The sequence below is a fragment of the Protopterus annectens genome, chromosome 1.part1 (assembly GCF_019279795.1).
Source record: "Protopterus annectens isolate FY-2018-M chromosome 1.part1, PAN1.0, whole genome shotgun sequence".
In the NCBI taxonomy this organism is placed as follows: domain Eukaryota; kingdom Metazoa; phylum Chordata; order Ceratodontiformes; family Protopteridae; genus Protopterus; species Protopterus annectens.
In genome coordinates, this window is record NC_056726.1 from 458,096,949 (window position 1) to 458,111,791 (window position 14,843).

Here is a 14,843-nt window from a genome sequence, read left to right on the forward strand (position 1 = left end):
ATGAACTGAGTATGTAAGCACTATTTGTGAGTAGGGAGAGTAATATGAGCTGAGTATGTAAGCACTATTTGTGAGCAGGGAGAGTAATATGAACTGAGTATGTAAGCACTATTTGTGAGTAGGGAGAGAAGTATGAGCTGAGTATATAAGCACTATTTGTGAGTAGGGAGAGTAATATGAGCTGAGTATGTAAGCACTATTTGTGAGTAGGGAGAGTAATATGAGCTGAGTATGTAAGCACTATTTGTGAATAGGGAGAGTAGTATGAGCTGAGTATGTAAGCACTATTTGTGAGTAGGGAGAGTAATATGAGCTGATGCAGAAAAAATTGCATATAGATTACCGTTTGCTGTTTACATTTTCACTTTACCTCTCAATTGGCTACATTTTCACAGAATTCCAGATTTTTACCTTGTACTTTTGGTCTGTTCCTCATAAAATTTGTATTTTTCTGGAAAGTCATTGAGAACTGAAGTCCCTAAAGAGTGATAGACATTTGAGTTTCATATTTCAATAAGACAGCAACTGTGTCTCCTTTTGCTAAAGGTGTACATTAGCATTCTCTGTCATGGACTTCTGGCAGTACGTAATGTTCTACAGGCATGAGAAGAAAAACAAACTGAAGCCTCTGGGGGCCACTGTGTGATGTCTGTACCAGGTTGGCCTGCTTCAATTTGCCTAAATAAAGATAATATATTATCTTTATTTAGGCAATTTCTTTGAAAAAAAAATGTTAAATGAGCAGGATTCCTTTCACTTAATGTAGGGAATGTGCAGCTTGCCAGCATCCCCCCATGCTATTACCCCTTCTCCTCACAGTGATAATTGGTGACATACCCTGTGGGAATGCATGTTCACTGGTAAAATTAGTTGAGAGGCAAACAGCACTGTATGATAATGTGCTGTGTACTGGAGTAACACGACTGTTTGCTAAATTCATGTCCACTAACAGCAGGGGTCCAGTCTTATCTCAAGGAAGACATGTTTTTCCTATCTAACATGCGTTTTGGTTTATCTTAATACACCTCCTACCTGCTGATTCTCTCAGGACTTCTTCAGGTTCAAACACTTATTTTTAAAATACCCTTGGGCTTACATGTGTGTATGTGTGGTTGTACTGTGTCTACCTTCCACATTTATTAGGTCTGGGGTTCATTCATGTCTCCCTTCCCATTCCATTCCATGGTACCTGGGTTTAATCCATCCACCCCCTTCTCAGGTTTACATTGACAGAGAGTGGCTGTGTATTTACAATGGATCTCTAGCATACATTTCAGAGACTGTTCCTATATCTCTTACTTCCCTGGTAGTTGTACTTGGTGTGCCATCGACATCCTACTGTCTATCCCTATTGGTGGGTTTCAGTACTTTCTGCACTCTACTGTCAGTTCACATTACTTTGGTGTATGTCACATGCCACAAACAAACACTGCAGTTTCATTTACGTAGACTATTTAATAATTAGTTTGGATTTCATCATTTGTGTTGACATCTTCAGGAAAGTGATCCATGAATGACTTCCATGATGTAATACCATTATTTCTCCCTCTTTCTGCTCCAATATATGTAGAGTAACTGTAAAGAGACTTTGGGGAGGCACTTACATCCTAGTCTAAAGCTCCGCATCAATGACCAAATGTCTTGGAATTTGGAAGTACAGGTTACTACTGACTGAGTGATCTGCTGAACACTGTTTACGTGCTATAGTTAGCAGGCACAAAACTATTTGATTTCTAAATGGAGTGTCTTCTATGTGGAATATGCACATCCTCCCTGTATCTGTGTGGTTCCCTCTGGATGACAAGTTTAGTCCCACATTCAAAAAACATGGTCTAGGTGAACTGGTGATCCTACAGATTGCCCACAGGTGTGCATGCCATATGTGAGAGAGAGCAGGTTTACCGCTTTGCACCCATAAAGTGCCAGGACAGGCTCTGGATCCCCTGCGGCTCTGAATTTAATAAAGTGGGTAATGAGAGCATGACCAGATGGCTCAGTTAGCTAGGTGTACTTGGGTCACCAAACTTTTATTTCACTGCTTAACAGAATTATCCCTGTATTATTCTCTCAGTCTGAGTAAAGAGCTACTGCTAATAAAACTAACTTAATTTTTTATTTAAGCCAATAAGTTAAATGAGGAAATATAGTTAACTTTAGGATTCTAGACAATAACAGATTCATATGGTGTGCTGATCTTAGACAATGTGCTGACACGAACACAAACAGTTCTACTTCAAATTTAGGCTTCATGATTTGAAGGTAGTAGTAATTCTATGTACTAAGTAACTGTACACAAGCCACATCTGCTGTCCTTTTAATCCAAGACACTCAAACTACAATTTGCATATTAAAAGAACATAACATCCTTTAAACTCTATGCTCTGATTTCACATTTTGATACTGAAGATGATTTTAAATGCTCAGAAACTGACACTGTAGTCTTTACAGATGTATGAGGGTCTTGTGAAAAGGGGAGTTATGAGATAATGTATTAGTGAGACCATGTGAGCTTAGTTTAAAAATATCATTCTAGACACAACAGTACTGCAACATGGCAGAGACAGGATCAAGAAAGAAAGAAATTACTATATGATGGAGAAGAAGAAACAGGCCAGAGGAAGAGTAATGTTAGGTGAAGTGCAGGGACTCTAGGCTGCAGTGGTTCAGGATGTTGTACAAAAGGACCAAGCTACAGGATTTCTAACAGGTCAGATTTGCTTGAAACAAAATTAAAATTACCATGAAAAATACAGGACAGAAGATAAGTTGGATGGGGAAAGTGGGAAAGTTGAAGAAAGATCACAGGTTGAACATCAGGGGAACAGAAAAAATTTACTATGGGAAGGCAAATAATATTGAGGCTAAGGAATAAAGGGAGGGTATAGTAAAAACATAGCACAGGCATGGGGAGTGATAGGCACATAAAAACTGCAGCCCAATCATATGAAAATAATAACAGAGAAGGACAATGAATTAAGGGGCTAATGTATGTAAAATACAGCCGAGGGCTACTGTAAAAAAAGAAGACACAAAGTGTTGAAGAAGATGGCAGCAGAGGAAAAAGGGATAAGAGAATAAGTGATGAGGACAATGACAGGGGCAGAACTCCAGTCCTGCAATGACTTACTGATAACATATATAACAGAATGACATCTGTCAACATTGTTCTTTCACCAGACATGTAACTGAAAGTGTGAATCAACAAACTATCTTCAGTGACTCACACTTGCTAAACTTTCTGTCAAAAATTATGTAATAGAGACTGCCCCCAAAGTCCTTTATTACCCAAGTGTACTTTATTAATTATAGTGCTTCAAAGTCTAAACATTGGCAAAATTAAATTAAAAAAAAAAACAAATAAAGCAATATCACTGAAACAAAAATATGTTCTTTTGCAAGTCACTGTAGGTACTGCAAATAAATAAGCTTTTAATGACTTCAGTCAGAGTTACATGCTTGTAATCATACAGGGTAGTGAATTCCACAAGATGGGCATATGATAGGTGAAAGAATGAATGAATAAATGCTTACTAGAGGAATTAGGATGTACCATTGGAACCACTAGCAGCTCCTCCTTATCTGAATGGGGCAAGCAAGCAGGACAGCAGAGAATGGAACACTAGGAGTTTTTTTTCAAGTAGTCAGGATGACCATTATTGCAAAGGGCTTAGTATGTTGATAATGGGATTTTGAATAATCATGTGTCCACAGCTGACAACCAATGAAGACCATGCAGCACTGGATGGCATGTTCATATTGGGATATTTCAGTCAGATCTCCAGGGTTACAGCTTTTTGCTTCCAGTGTTGGCAGCCCGTATAAGTGACATGAAGCCCAGAGCAGACTGCATTACATTAATACAGTGGGATGACAGTGGATATATATTCCAGTATTGACACTGCAGTGCAGAATTAGTATGGTGATACACTATTTGGGTCTGGTCCATCAGAAGAGATGTTAAACAGGGGTCTCATGCACTTGAGTTGGTAGTAGCTCAGGTGGATATAAAACATCTCGCATTAGTTATCAAAATGAGTAGGGGTTCTTATTTAAATATAGGTTCAACATACTGTAAATGAAGATCAAAAACACAATTCAAAAGCATAAAATAAAACATGAGAGTAAATCATATTGAATCATATTACTAATCACATGTTTCATACTAAATCATAACTTAATTTCTTTAATTACTGTCTTTTGTTAGCTTTGTTTGCTATAAAAAAGGTGTTTACAACTTCCTGTCCATGTTCTGCAAACAGTATTCAAAACGGCATCATCGAACCTATACCTATTTCCACTATTTAACGCCGGATAAAATCCAATAACACTACTACTCCATGAAAGTAGAGTTTCAGAACCTCAAGTGCCCCAAGACTTGATTCCCTGACAATGCCGTCATTTCCATTGAAAGGCACTGTCGAGGAATCGTGCAGGTACTAAATGTTTTTTTGGTGTTTGCCCCTTCCCTCCTTGTAGTATCACTGCGGAGTTGATTATATTAGTTGGGGAGAGATGCATGGGAGATTGCTCTTCTGCAAAAAAAAACTCAAAACAGTGTTTTTGGAAGATTAATTTTGGCAGGCTGTCTTTCGGTAAGTAGAGACTCAAAGGAGTGTGATCTTTCCACTCATAGTGGAAGCATAAAAAACATAACATATATTAATCATATCAATTGTCATCAAATGAATTTTTAATATGCCTTAGAATTTTACCAACATTATACAGTGGTCTTCACTCTCTTCTACATGACAGTCCAAAACTACATTTCCTTTCATTCTGTTGCTTATAATGCATCTCTGCTTATACTACTCATCTTTTATGTGCAATTTCCTATACACAATCCTACACATAATCACATAAATATTAATTCTTATCATTTATATTGCGTCCACTTTAAAGATCATGTTGAAAGTGGTAAAAACTAATTTCACCTTATAAGTCTGTTTTTGCCCCTCTAAACCATAACTCGCATCAGAATAAAGTGCTGAACACTCAGAATGTATAAAATATTTTTGTTTACTTAAAAAAAAATGAAGCTTTAAATTTATTTATGTTGCCTGTGACTTTCTTGTTCTCCATTGTGTTTCCTTTAGCAAGAATCGTCTGTGAGTGGCATACTGACCGTAAAGTTAAGATGCAAAATCTAAACAATAGCTTTACTATATATATATATATATATATATATATATATATATAAATTTTTTTTGCTTTCCTTCTCATTAGAGCACTTTGGTGACTACTCAGATATATTTCTAATGTTGATGATTTCTTCTTATTTCTATTTTTTTTTTTAAAGAACTGCAAGTTATACACATGGCTTGTGGGAAACAATTGTGTAAAGTGAAAAAAAGGGTTTAATTATAATGGTTTGCACTAAGTGTAGCTGCAGTGAACAACACAAATGCTGGGTACAAGCCATGCTACTGCTCCTCCTTTACCCAGATTCACATCATCAGATTGGGAAGTGAGCAGTAATGTGTGCATCGCATTGGCACTTTTTCAATGTTATTTTTTTTTATAAGCTTAATAATCAGAATTAAAAGCAAGACTATGAGAAATGTTTAATTACTGAAATGAGCCCACAACAGCAGGTAAGAAAAATCTTGTACTTGTAATCACGGATGAACAAGTAAAGACTGCACTCTCCAAAGCCAAGAACACAGCATCCATAGGACCAGACAACATCCCAGGCTGTGTAATTCACAAACTACAGAATGAACTGGCACCCCACCTAAGTACCATATTCAATCATAGCCTCACCTCAGGCTATGTGCCTACTGAATGGCACACAGCGACGGTTATCCCACTCCACAAAGGAGGTGCCACCATGGACCCCGGAAACTAAAGCCCCATTAGCCTGATGAGCCTGGTCTGCAAGGCCATGGAACACATCATCTTGGAGCTTATAAACAAACACATAGGTAACCTCCAAACCCTGGACCCCTCTCAGTTTGGGTTTGTAAAAGGTAGATCATGTTTACTAAACCTGATCAACTTCTTTGAAGCAGTCACTAGAGCTGTAGACGAGGGCAAGGTAGTGCACACAGCCTATCTTGACCTCGCCAAGGCTTTCGATACTGCCCCCCACTCTGGAATTCTAGATAAACTCACTAAACTGGGCATAAATCCCTATGTCACAAGATGGGTGGCCAACTGGCTCACTGACAGAACCCACACGGTAAAAGTAGCCGACTCCAAGTCCGACCTCAGACCAGTGACGAGTGGAGTACCACAGGGTTCGGTCCTGGGTCCTCTCCTGTTCGGCATCTACTTCTCTGAAGTGCAGGCCAACGCAGAAGGTCTTTGGCTAACAAAGTTCGCAGATGACTGCAAATTGGGAGCCATAATAGAATCACCTAATGATGTAGACATTCTACAAAAAAGCCTCACAGAGGCAGATGCTTGGTGTCAAAGTCATGGCCTCAAGCTCAATGCCAAGAAGTGCATTGTCATCCCCTTTGGGAAAAACTTGGTACCCATGAACTACCACATAGGCGGTAGCTCACTAAACACTGAAAGTGTGATAACAGACCTCGGGACACAGGTGGACAGTAGTCTCTCCTTTGATAACCACATCACCACAGTAGTCAGGAAATCCTTCTACATGGCACACCTCATCACAAAAGGGTTCTCTGCTAGAAAAAAGGAGGTCATTGTTCCTCTCTACTCATCCCTCATCAGACCCATTATAGAGTACAATGCCCCATTTGGCATGTATCTCACAAGACACCTACAACAATTGGAAAGGCCACAGAAATACCTCACTAAGAGGATTACTGGCCTCAAACAGGTGCCATACGTAGACCATTTCAAAAAACTCCAGCTCTACTCCATCGCATATCGCCTACTCAGAGGCGATCTCTGCCTAACATACAAAGCTATGCCAAACTGAGAGCTGTTGGACATGCTACACTTAAAGAAATCCCAGTCTCTCTGCACCACACACTCCAGGGACCTAAATCTTGTCACCACAATAAGCAGAACATGCTGGAGGGATAGATTCCTTTCCCAGAGACTTCCCATACTCTGGAACAAACTACCCATTCATGTCAAGCAAAGCTCCTCATTGGCCCTCTTTAAGAAAAATCTTGATGACTGGATGGGAAATAGAAAATTCACCCGGAGATCACTTCTGTGGCACTGCTTGACAGGGGCACAGGAAAATAATTTTCTTGGGGGGCGAAAGCCAGGGAACCTTTTTAACTAGGCTTATATAGCCCCAGGGCCGATAGCCTTGTACCTACCTATGAACCTATAAGTTACATTTAACACATCTTTATATAACGTTTTGTTTACAAAACATTCATAATATTTGATAACTTCTTGGGTGTCCTGGCCAAACGATTTCCCATTTCTATATAAATATTACCACAGGTCTCCCCCAGAAAATAGGCACATACCTAGGTCGACTAACACAGTCAAGAAAAGTAAACAAGTACGTAAATAAATATTTAATGTTAAGTTTACTCACTGAATGAGGTTTCCAGGCGAACCATGAGGCAGAGAAAATCATCAAACTGAATCTCATACCGATCATCTGCATATCGGAGAACAACCATCTGTAGAATTTTGTTGTTTAGTTGAAATCCTGAAAAATAATCATCAATAAAATTGCTTAATGGGGATGCATCCAATGGTAAGCTTTTGTCTACACATTTTTTTTTAATTCTGGATAATACAACATTTACTGTTTAGAAAATGTATTTATGTTTACAGCTTATCTCCCACAAAACAACAACAGAGAAAATACTGTATTAACTGTAAATAAAATAAGGCACAAACAAAACAAAAATGTAAAATAAACAATTTAGCATAATGAATATATTTGTGAGTGTAACTTTTATGTACTAATTGTGTAGGCATTTTTCTTTGACTTAGAAGTATTTTGTGCTGATCCATTTCAACACTGATAAGACAAAAAGGAATTATTTCAGGAAGAGTCTCCAAGATGTCATATCACCTTTTCTTTCTCGACTCAGCAAATTACCCCTTTGTACTTCTCTTTTGTCTAAAAAGCTATCATTTTGTCTTTGAGTTGTCTGTTTTCATGCTTTAGGAAGCAAGACTATCTAGAAATCTGCAAAAGATTTTGCACAAGATCCAATACTAATCATAGACTGACTAGCACTTACAACAACAGTAGGACACCATTGCTACTATTTCATATTCCTTCTCTTTGTAGATCTTGTATCTTATGCACTTAAAAGACACATGCACATATCTGCAAATCTGTTCCAGCTTGGAATACCATTGTATTCCTGTTGTATTACTCCTGTTAATAAAGAATGCTTGCTTTGTAGCTCTGGTTCAATGTAATTTTAAGTATTAAAAGTGTAATGTGTTTTGTAAATACTTATCAGAATAATAACTATGTTGGTTACTATAAAACAGCCATCTCCAATTACAGAAAGCAGTAGCAATGACCAGAAAGTGTTAAAAATAACTTTTGTTACAGTTGTGCTAGGTAGTTCCATGAGAAAAAAAAACATTGACATAAAGAAAGAACGTTTAAAGACACATATGCTATACAACTTGCTATACAATGTGATTCTGTCACAAAACTGCAAACTGCACAGTACAAATTTCCATCTAAAAGGGAAAATAAATGCATAATCACAAAAAGGTGCTGTAGGAAAAGGCTTACAGTTGCACAGATGTAAGCTGTTCTATACACAACAGGCACAATAAAGCTGAGCTCCGTGGCATGTGCTATAACTGCGTAATGCTATAGTGTGATGTACTAGTTAGGTAGGCGTTCTAATCCCAGACATGGCAACTGTGAAAATCAGATCCTTATGTATAATTTGGAAATGGCATAGCCTGTTACAGTAATGAACAAAGAATAATGTAGTGATACATCCTACAGGAAATTTGAATTTAAATTTCAGTCTGGCAGCTGGCTTAGAGGATTAAGGAGCTGTTGATGAGCTGTTTCCTGTAGTTCAGCCATGCAAGGTATGATTTCCTCAGCCTCCATTACCTAACTGTTGGACTCTGAGCAAGTCACTTAACCAGACACCACTCCCGGGCTGAGGCTGAAAAAGGTCCATGCAAATCAATGCTCTACCTCGGAAAACAAATAATAGCATTCATCTGGGTGGAAGTAAGCCAAGAAGAAGCCAGAAAAAAGTGAAATGGAGGAATTAAGGAAAGAGGTGATTAAAAAAAGAGGGAAAACAGAAGGAATCTTGAAAGGAAAATCATGAATTAAAGAACAAAAAAGTATAGAAAAAGCTTTGAGAATAAAAAGGAAAGCTAAGAAAGGAAGAACAGTGATAAGATGTCAGGACTCAGGAAATAAAGGGAAGAAACCTAGAAATAGCTAAATAAGCTGTCAATACAATAGGATGAACATGACCCAAGTCATAGACAGCTAGGAATAGAAAGAATGAAAAAAAGAAAAGGCTGAGTTAGTTGGGTTATGTCTCCTTTGCAGAGGCACCACCAAACAGGGCTGACTGGGTTTTTCGGTCACTATAGCATGGTTATCTCATCATCTTAAACCAAATCAGTCATTTATTACTCCAAAGGTTTAGGAACCAAAACAAACTATGAAATTATCTACTATCAGAAAATCCTCTAGCTAACTCATATAAGCTTATGGCGAATTTCAGTTATAAAGACAGATTCATATACTCATTGTACTGGTCATATACAGACATAAATATCAGTGTCAGTAAAATAAATGGAACCATACAGTTAAAATGCGTCCCACTAAAGCAGCTATGTTATACACAGTTTATTTACTTTCCCACTTGCAGTATCTGTAATCTACATGCAGATTTATTGCATATTTTTGGAAATGTAAATCTACCAACTTTGGGACCTTCTGAAGAATAAATTAAATTTAATAGAGTATCATAGTAATACCTTCTCCAACATATCCCTCCAAATGACTTGTCATCCAAACATTTATAATTTTACTAGCAATATTTATATTGGTAAAACTATAAATTACACAGAAGTGGCTTGATCAAAAAAACTTGAACTGGAGCAATTTTAAAGAGATGGATACTAAATATATTAAAATTTACAAAATTACAGCTCAGAATAAATTAATTTCTTTTCTTTTAGAATATAGGACAAACATGTAAGATATAATCATTTATGTAATTATTACAAAGATATATTCTTCTACTCATGGATATAATTGTGGATGAAATATTTTACCTAAGAAATGTCCAGGATATCAGCTTTTCTTTCTGCTCTCTGCTTCTTTGAATGAAGCTACCCTTTTCTCCTTTTCTACCTCATGTTTTACCTTATCATTGCTCCTTGACTAAAAAATGATGCACGCAACACCATTGTACAAACTTGTCTACATAGTCCTGTATGTAATGCTGTACATGTTTTTTGTTAGTTTGTATTTTCGATAATGTTCTCTCTTATTAATTGTGAATTCTCCTCGTACACTTCTTCTCATTAGAAAATATTTTCAAATAAAAGAAACTGAAAAAAAAAGGATTTCCTTTTAATTCTTTGGCCCTTCCAAACCAGACCTAGCAGGCTTCTTCTCCCCTTTATGACCATCCATTCCCCCACTGGCTGGCTAAAGCTACATTGCCAGCTGGGGTGCAAGTCATTCTCAGGTGGTACAGATTTTCTCTTTATCCCCACCTTACCAGATGTGTAATGATGTTAGTGGAGATCAGTGTCCACAGATGAACTGCTTACGCTGCCCCCCATATTTACAACAGAGTTGAAGCTTCTGGTCTTTATTATGGGTTGAAGCCCTACATGACAACCTTTTCCCTCCCTTGGATAGGTGAGCTGTGAAATACCACTCATTCCTACCCACCCACATTATACCTGACAGATTGAGTTCACTAAATTGTAACAGGTCTTCCATGCCACAGTCAAGGTTCCATCCCTCTGCACAACACAGACAGTGCTATTCACCTTTTAAATTCATATAGGTTATTCTATACACCAGCTTTATACATGTGAAATAAACTGTGGCCAATTATATTAGTTATTACTTTTAGATGACACTGAGGGAAGTTTTGATGAGTAGAAGTTCTATAAATTATTATATATACTTGTTGAAAATTGCATAATGCAAGTCTACTTTTGTTGAGTAAAAGTTTAAAGACAAAGCAGAAATTAAACACTCTGATTTTCTCGTTAGTTCAGGTCATGTAGATTTTAATGAATAGATCAAATGATTCCCTAAACTACAGGCAGATTTTCAAGATTCTCAGTTAGCTGAGAGGTAAACTATTGTTCCAAAGAATAAACTTTCACAGGTCTGTAAAAGAAGTCACAGAGAGAGATAATGCCCCATTTGGCATGTACCTCACTAGATACATGCAACAGCTGGAAAAGTCACAAAAGTACTTCACGAAGAGGATCTAAGGCCTTAAGCACATGTCCTACATGGACAGACTCAAAAAACTCCAGCTATTCTCTGTCTCATATCATTTACTAAGAGGCGATCTCTGTTTGACACAGCTCTGTTAGAAATGCTACATCTAAAGAAATCACAATCCCACTGCACCACACTCTCCAGAGCCCTCAACCTCATTACCACAATCAACAGAACATGCTGGAGGGACAGGTTCATAACCCAGAGATTGCCCATGCTATGGAATAGACTTCCCATACATGTCAAGCAGAGCACCTCAATGGCCCTCTTCAGAGAAATCTTGATGAGTGGATGGGAAATAGAAAGTTCACCCTGGGGATCACTGCAGTGGCTCTACTTGATAGAGGCACTGGAAACTAACGTCAGGCGGTACAATGCCAGGGCACTTCTATGGGCTAGGCTTGTAAAGGCTCCAGAGCCATTAGCCTGGTACACACCTATGAACCTATAAGACCACGTACAGCACAAACATGGTATGGTTCCACTTGGGTCTTCTCAATGGTGTACGATAGATACCTGGTCAGCAATCTATAGTGAGTTATTCAGCAGGACCTATTGACAGTTCACTAAGCTAATGACTTCTGTGATATCTTTATGAAAGGAGGAGATTTTAAGAGTTGATGTATAAGAATTTCAGAATTTCTTGCTATAGAAATGCACACGTTTTGATTTAAAGGTGACTAGTTATAGCCCAGAGCCCTCAACCAGTGATCACTAGGTGGAAACCAAATTCCATACAAGATTGGGTTGGGGATACTGTTTCTCTTATACAGAGAATAGTTAAGTACCAACTCTGGTGGCATAGAGGGATAAAGCCCTGATAAGTACCAACTCTGGTGGCATAGAGGGATAAAGCTCTGACTTTGCCCCAGATGACCTAAGTTCAAGTAGCAGGTCAAGTGGCTGACAAGACTGGGAGAGTGGGTGTGTCCATCCTGGGGGTGGGGTTGGAGCAGGGCACTGAATGTCCCAGCCCTTCAGATGAGGGATAGCAATGCAAATCATGAATCCAGCTCAGTAAGTCATTACTTGGGGCATCCTTCACAGCATGTGTGTAGAAGCATACACCCAGATGAGGAATGCATTGTGGGTCTCTGAGGTGACACAAATCACATGTTCCACCATTCAAGGGTGAGGGTCAAGGCTAGTAACAACATCCTCATAGCCAGGATGCTGATAAGGGCACAAGAAACACTTATGGTTGCCTGAATGATGGTCTTTCTAGTCTATTGTACCCCTGTTGTTCTGGGAGGACCCCAACCAACAAGGAACAAATGAGCTCAAGTTCAGTAGGGGAGGCTTGTCAAGTCATTAGGCATGGGGGTATAAAGAACTTAAAAAGTGAAAAATGAGTGGCATCTGTGAACTGAGTTAGGCAGAGTGCAGTGATTCCACATGAAATATGCAAGCAAAATGAGCAGAAGGGAACCCAAAACCCAGAGTCTTGCTGAATACTGTTCACTGAGTAAGACTTGTGGAAGATACTGTTCCATATAATAATATTTCTCATACCTTGAAGGTATCTCTTGAATCAGAAGGTGCAGGAGGGGGTCATAGCTGATGTTTAGGAGGTGACTGATTCAAACTAAATAACTGATCATGTCAAATTATTTTGACAGATCTAGGACTAGAACAGCGATAGTTAAGCTTTCATTTTATCCTTTCTAATAAATGCAGAAACTGAGAAGAATGTAGTGTCAGTTTCATATCTCTCAGGAGTTTGATGTTCCTACGTGATTTCATATCATAATAGCTTCCTTCCTGGCATGAGAAACATAATCTTTGACATCATGATGTACAGGGAGGGAGGCGGGTAAAATCAGGGAGCTAGCAAGTCTGATTAGTTCAGATGGCAAAACATCAAATGATGTCTATTGTGTCAGCTTTATTTTAGCAAGTATTTTTTTTTTATGTTTACGTTGCCTACTTCTCTGAGCCACCATGGCTGCAAAAGACTGTGTTCAGAAGAAAAACTTGGATTAGTTGGCCAAGACCTGGTAGAGGGGATAGCCTGCTGAAAGTAGCCAACCTTCATTAGACATGACCAGACTATGGGATTCTAGTAGGGAAAATGGATGTGAGCTGTGACTATATCTTAGAAGAAGGTTGATGGCTCCTTATAAATCATTGGATGAGGCTTTTTATGGAAGAAGTTCCTTCTGCAGTCTTTGGTGTTGTATCTACATCTGCTCTGAAGCAGTCCTTGTAAATTTATCACTGGAGGGTTAGTATCACTTTGTAATTATGCCCATTTTCTATCTCTAAGGAGCATAAGTAATCTGATGTCTGTAGTAATCCATTATACAGATACATGTTTGGATCTATGGCTCTTTAGGAGAGCTACATTATCAATATTACCAAGAATGGATGTACTGAAGTTTCTAGATTCAGTTCAAGGGATGGAAGTTTTGTTAGGAGGGGCATGCCATTTCAGCAATGAAGTGTATCACTCTTAAAAACATTTTAATGTGATTGCAAAAGTGTGTGTGATATAACTGAAAGAATCAGATGGAACACAGACTAGACTGATAGTTTTGGAGGTGTGAAAAGTATCTAGTCAATGATACTAGCTTTCCTTGAGGTTTTGCCAGTTCTGGTTGGTAGATTTATAAGCTAGATCAGGGCATGCAGGTTGACTATGACTTAATTTATTTCTTTGTTAGCAAGACAAGCCCACTATAAACAAGAGTCTGTTTCCAGGAGCAACCCTGGAGCAGAGTCTGGTTAAGTGACATGCTCAGAGTCAAACAGAAGGTAATTGGATGCTGAGAGAATCAAACCCTGGACTGAAGGAATGAGCTCATTAACAACTCTTAACCTTAGTACTCTGTGCTAACTGCTAAGTGTTTTTCTTCAGAAATCGTTCAGAGAGGAGCAATACAATGCTGAACAGGAGGAGTCTATCAAATTATCAATGACTTTAAATGAGTGTGTATATGCCTGGTACAGATGACACCATTAAGCAAGGCTAGTATAGTTCTTGATTGGCCAGAATTTAAGAATGAACAGGCATAATGAACCAGAAGGAATTATTTTTTATTTTGCTCCCCACAGGACCTGGCCTGATGGATCCACTACCTTCACAAACCTATCCAGTTTCTTCTGACAGACGTGAGTGTTTTTTTCTGAGATCCCTTGCTATCTTTGTCTTATTTTTGCTGCCCAGCTCTTCCTATCAGCCCCCCCCTCAGAGGCAAAGTTGAGCCTGTAATTGCTACCTCTTGAGAGGAAGTATGCCTCTGTGTGCTGCTTTGCCCACAATTATTTCAAGCAAATGTACCAACAGTAGTTCAAGCTTGGCCGGCTTGGAACTTCAGTGGTAAATACTTTGTGCTTCCATTAGGTGTCCAGTGTATGGTGAGCCAGATTCACCTTCCTGTCCTTAGACTGGGCAACCCAGCAGTATCTACTATGCTTCCCAGCCAGCACCTACAGACGCCTGAGGTGCTAGTTTGACATGAGTCACCTACAATGGAGT

The 14,843-nt window shown here is 38.6% G+C and overlaps 1 protein-coding gene across 1 annotated transcript in view; it reads right to left on the minus strand.

Annotated features, from left to right (window-relative positions):
- Positions 1-14,843, minus strand: part of CAPN9 (calpain 9) — a 626,364-nt gene that overhangs the window by 35,958 nt on the left and 575,563 nt on the right. Inside the window, exon 18 of the mRNA XM_044076034.1 lies at positions 7,472-7,588. Within this exon, the coding sequence (XP_043931969.1) occupies positions 7,472-7,588 (117 nt within the window). The remainder of the gene's footprint in view (positions 1-7,471; positions 7,589-14,843) is intronic.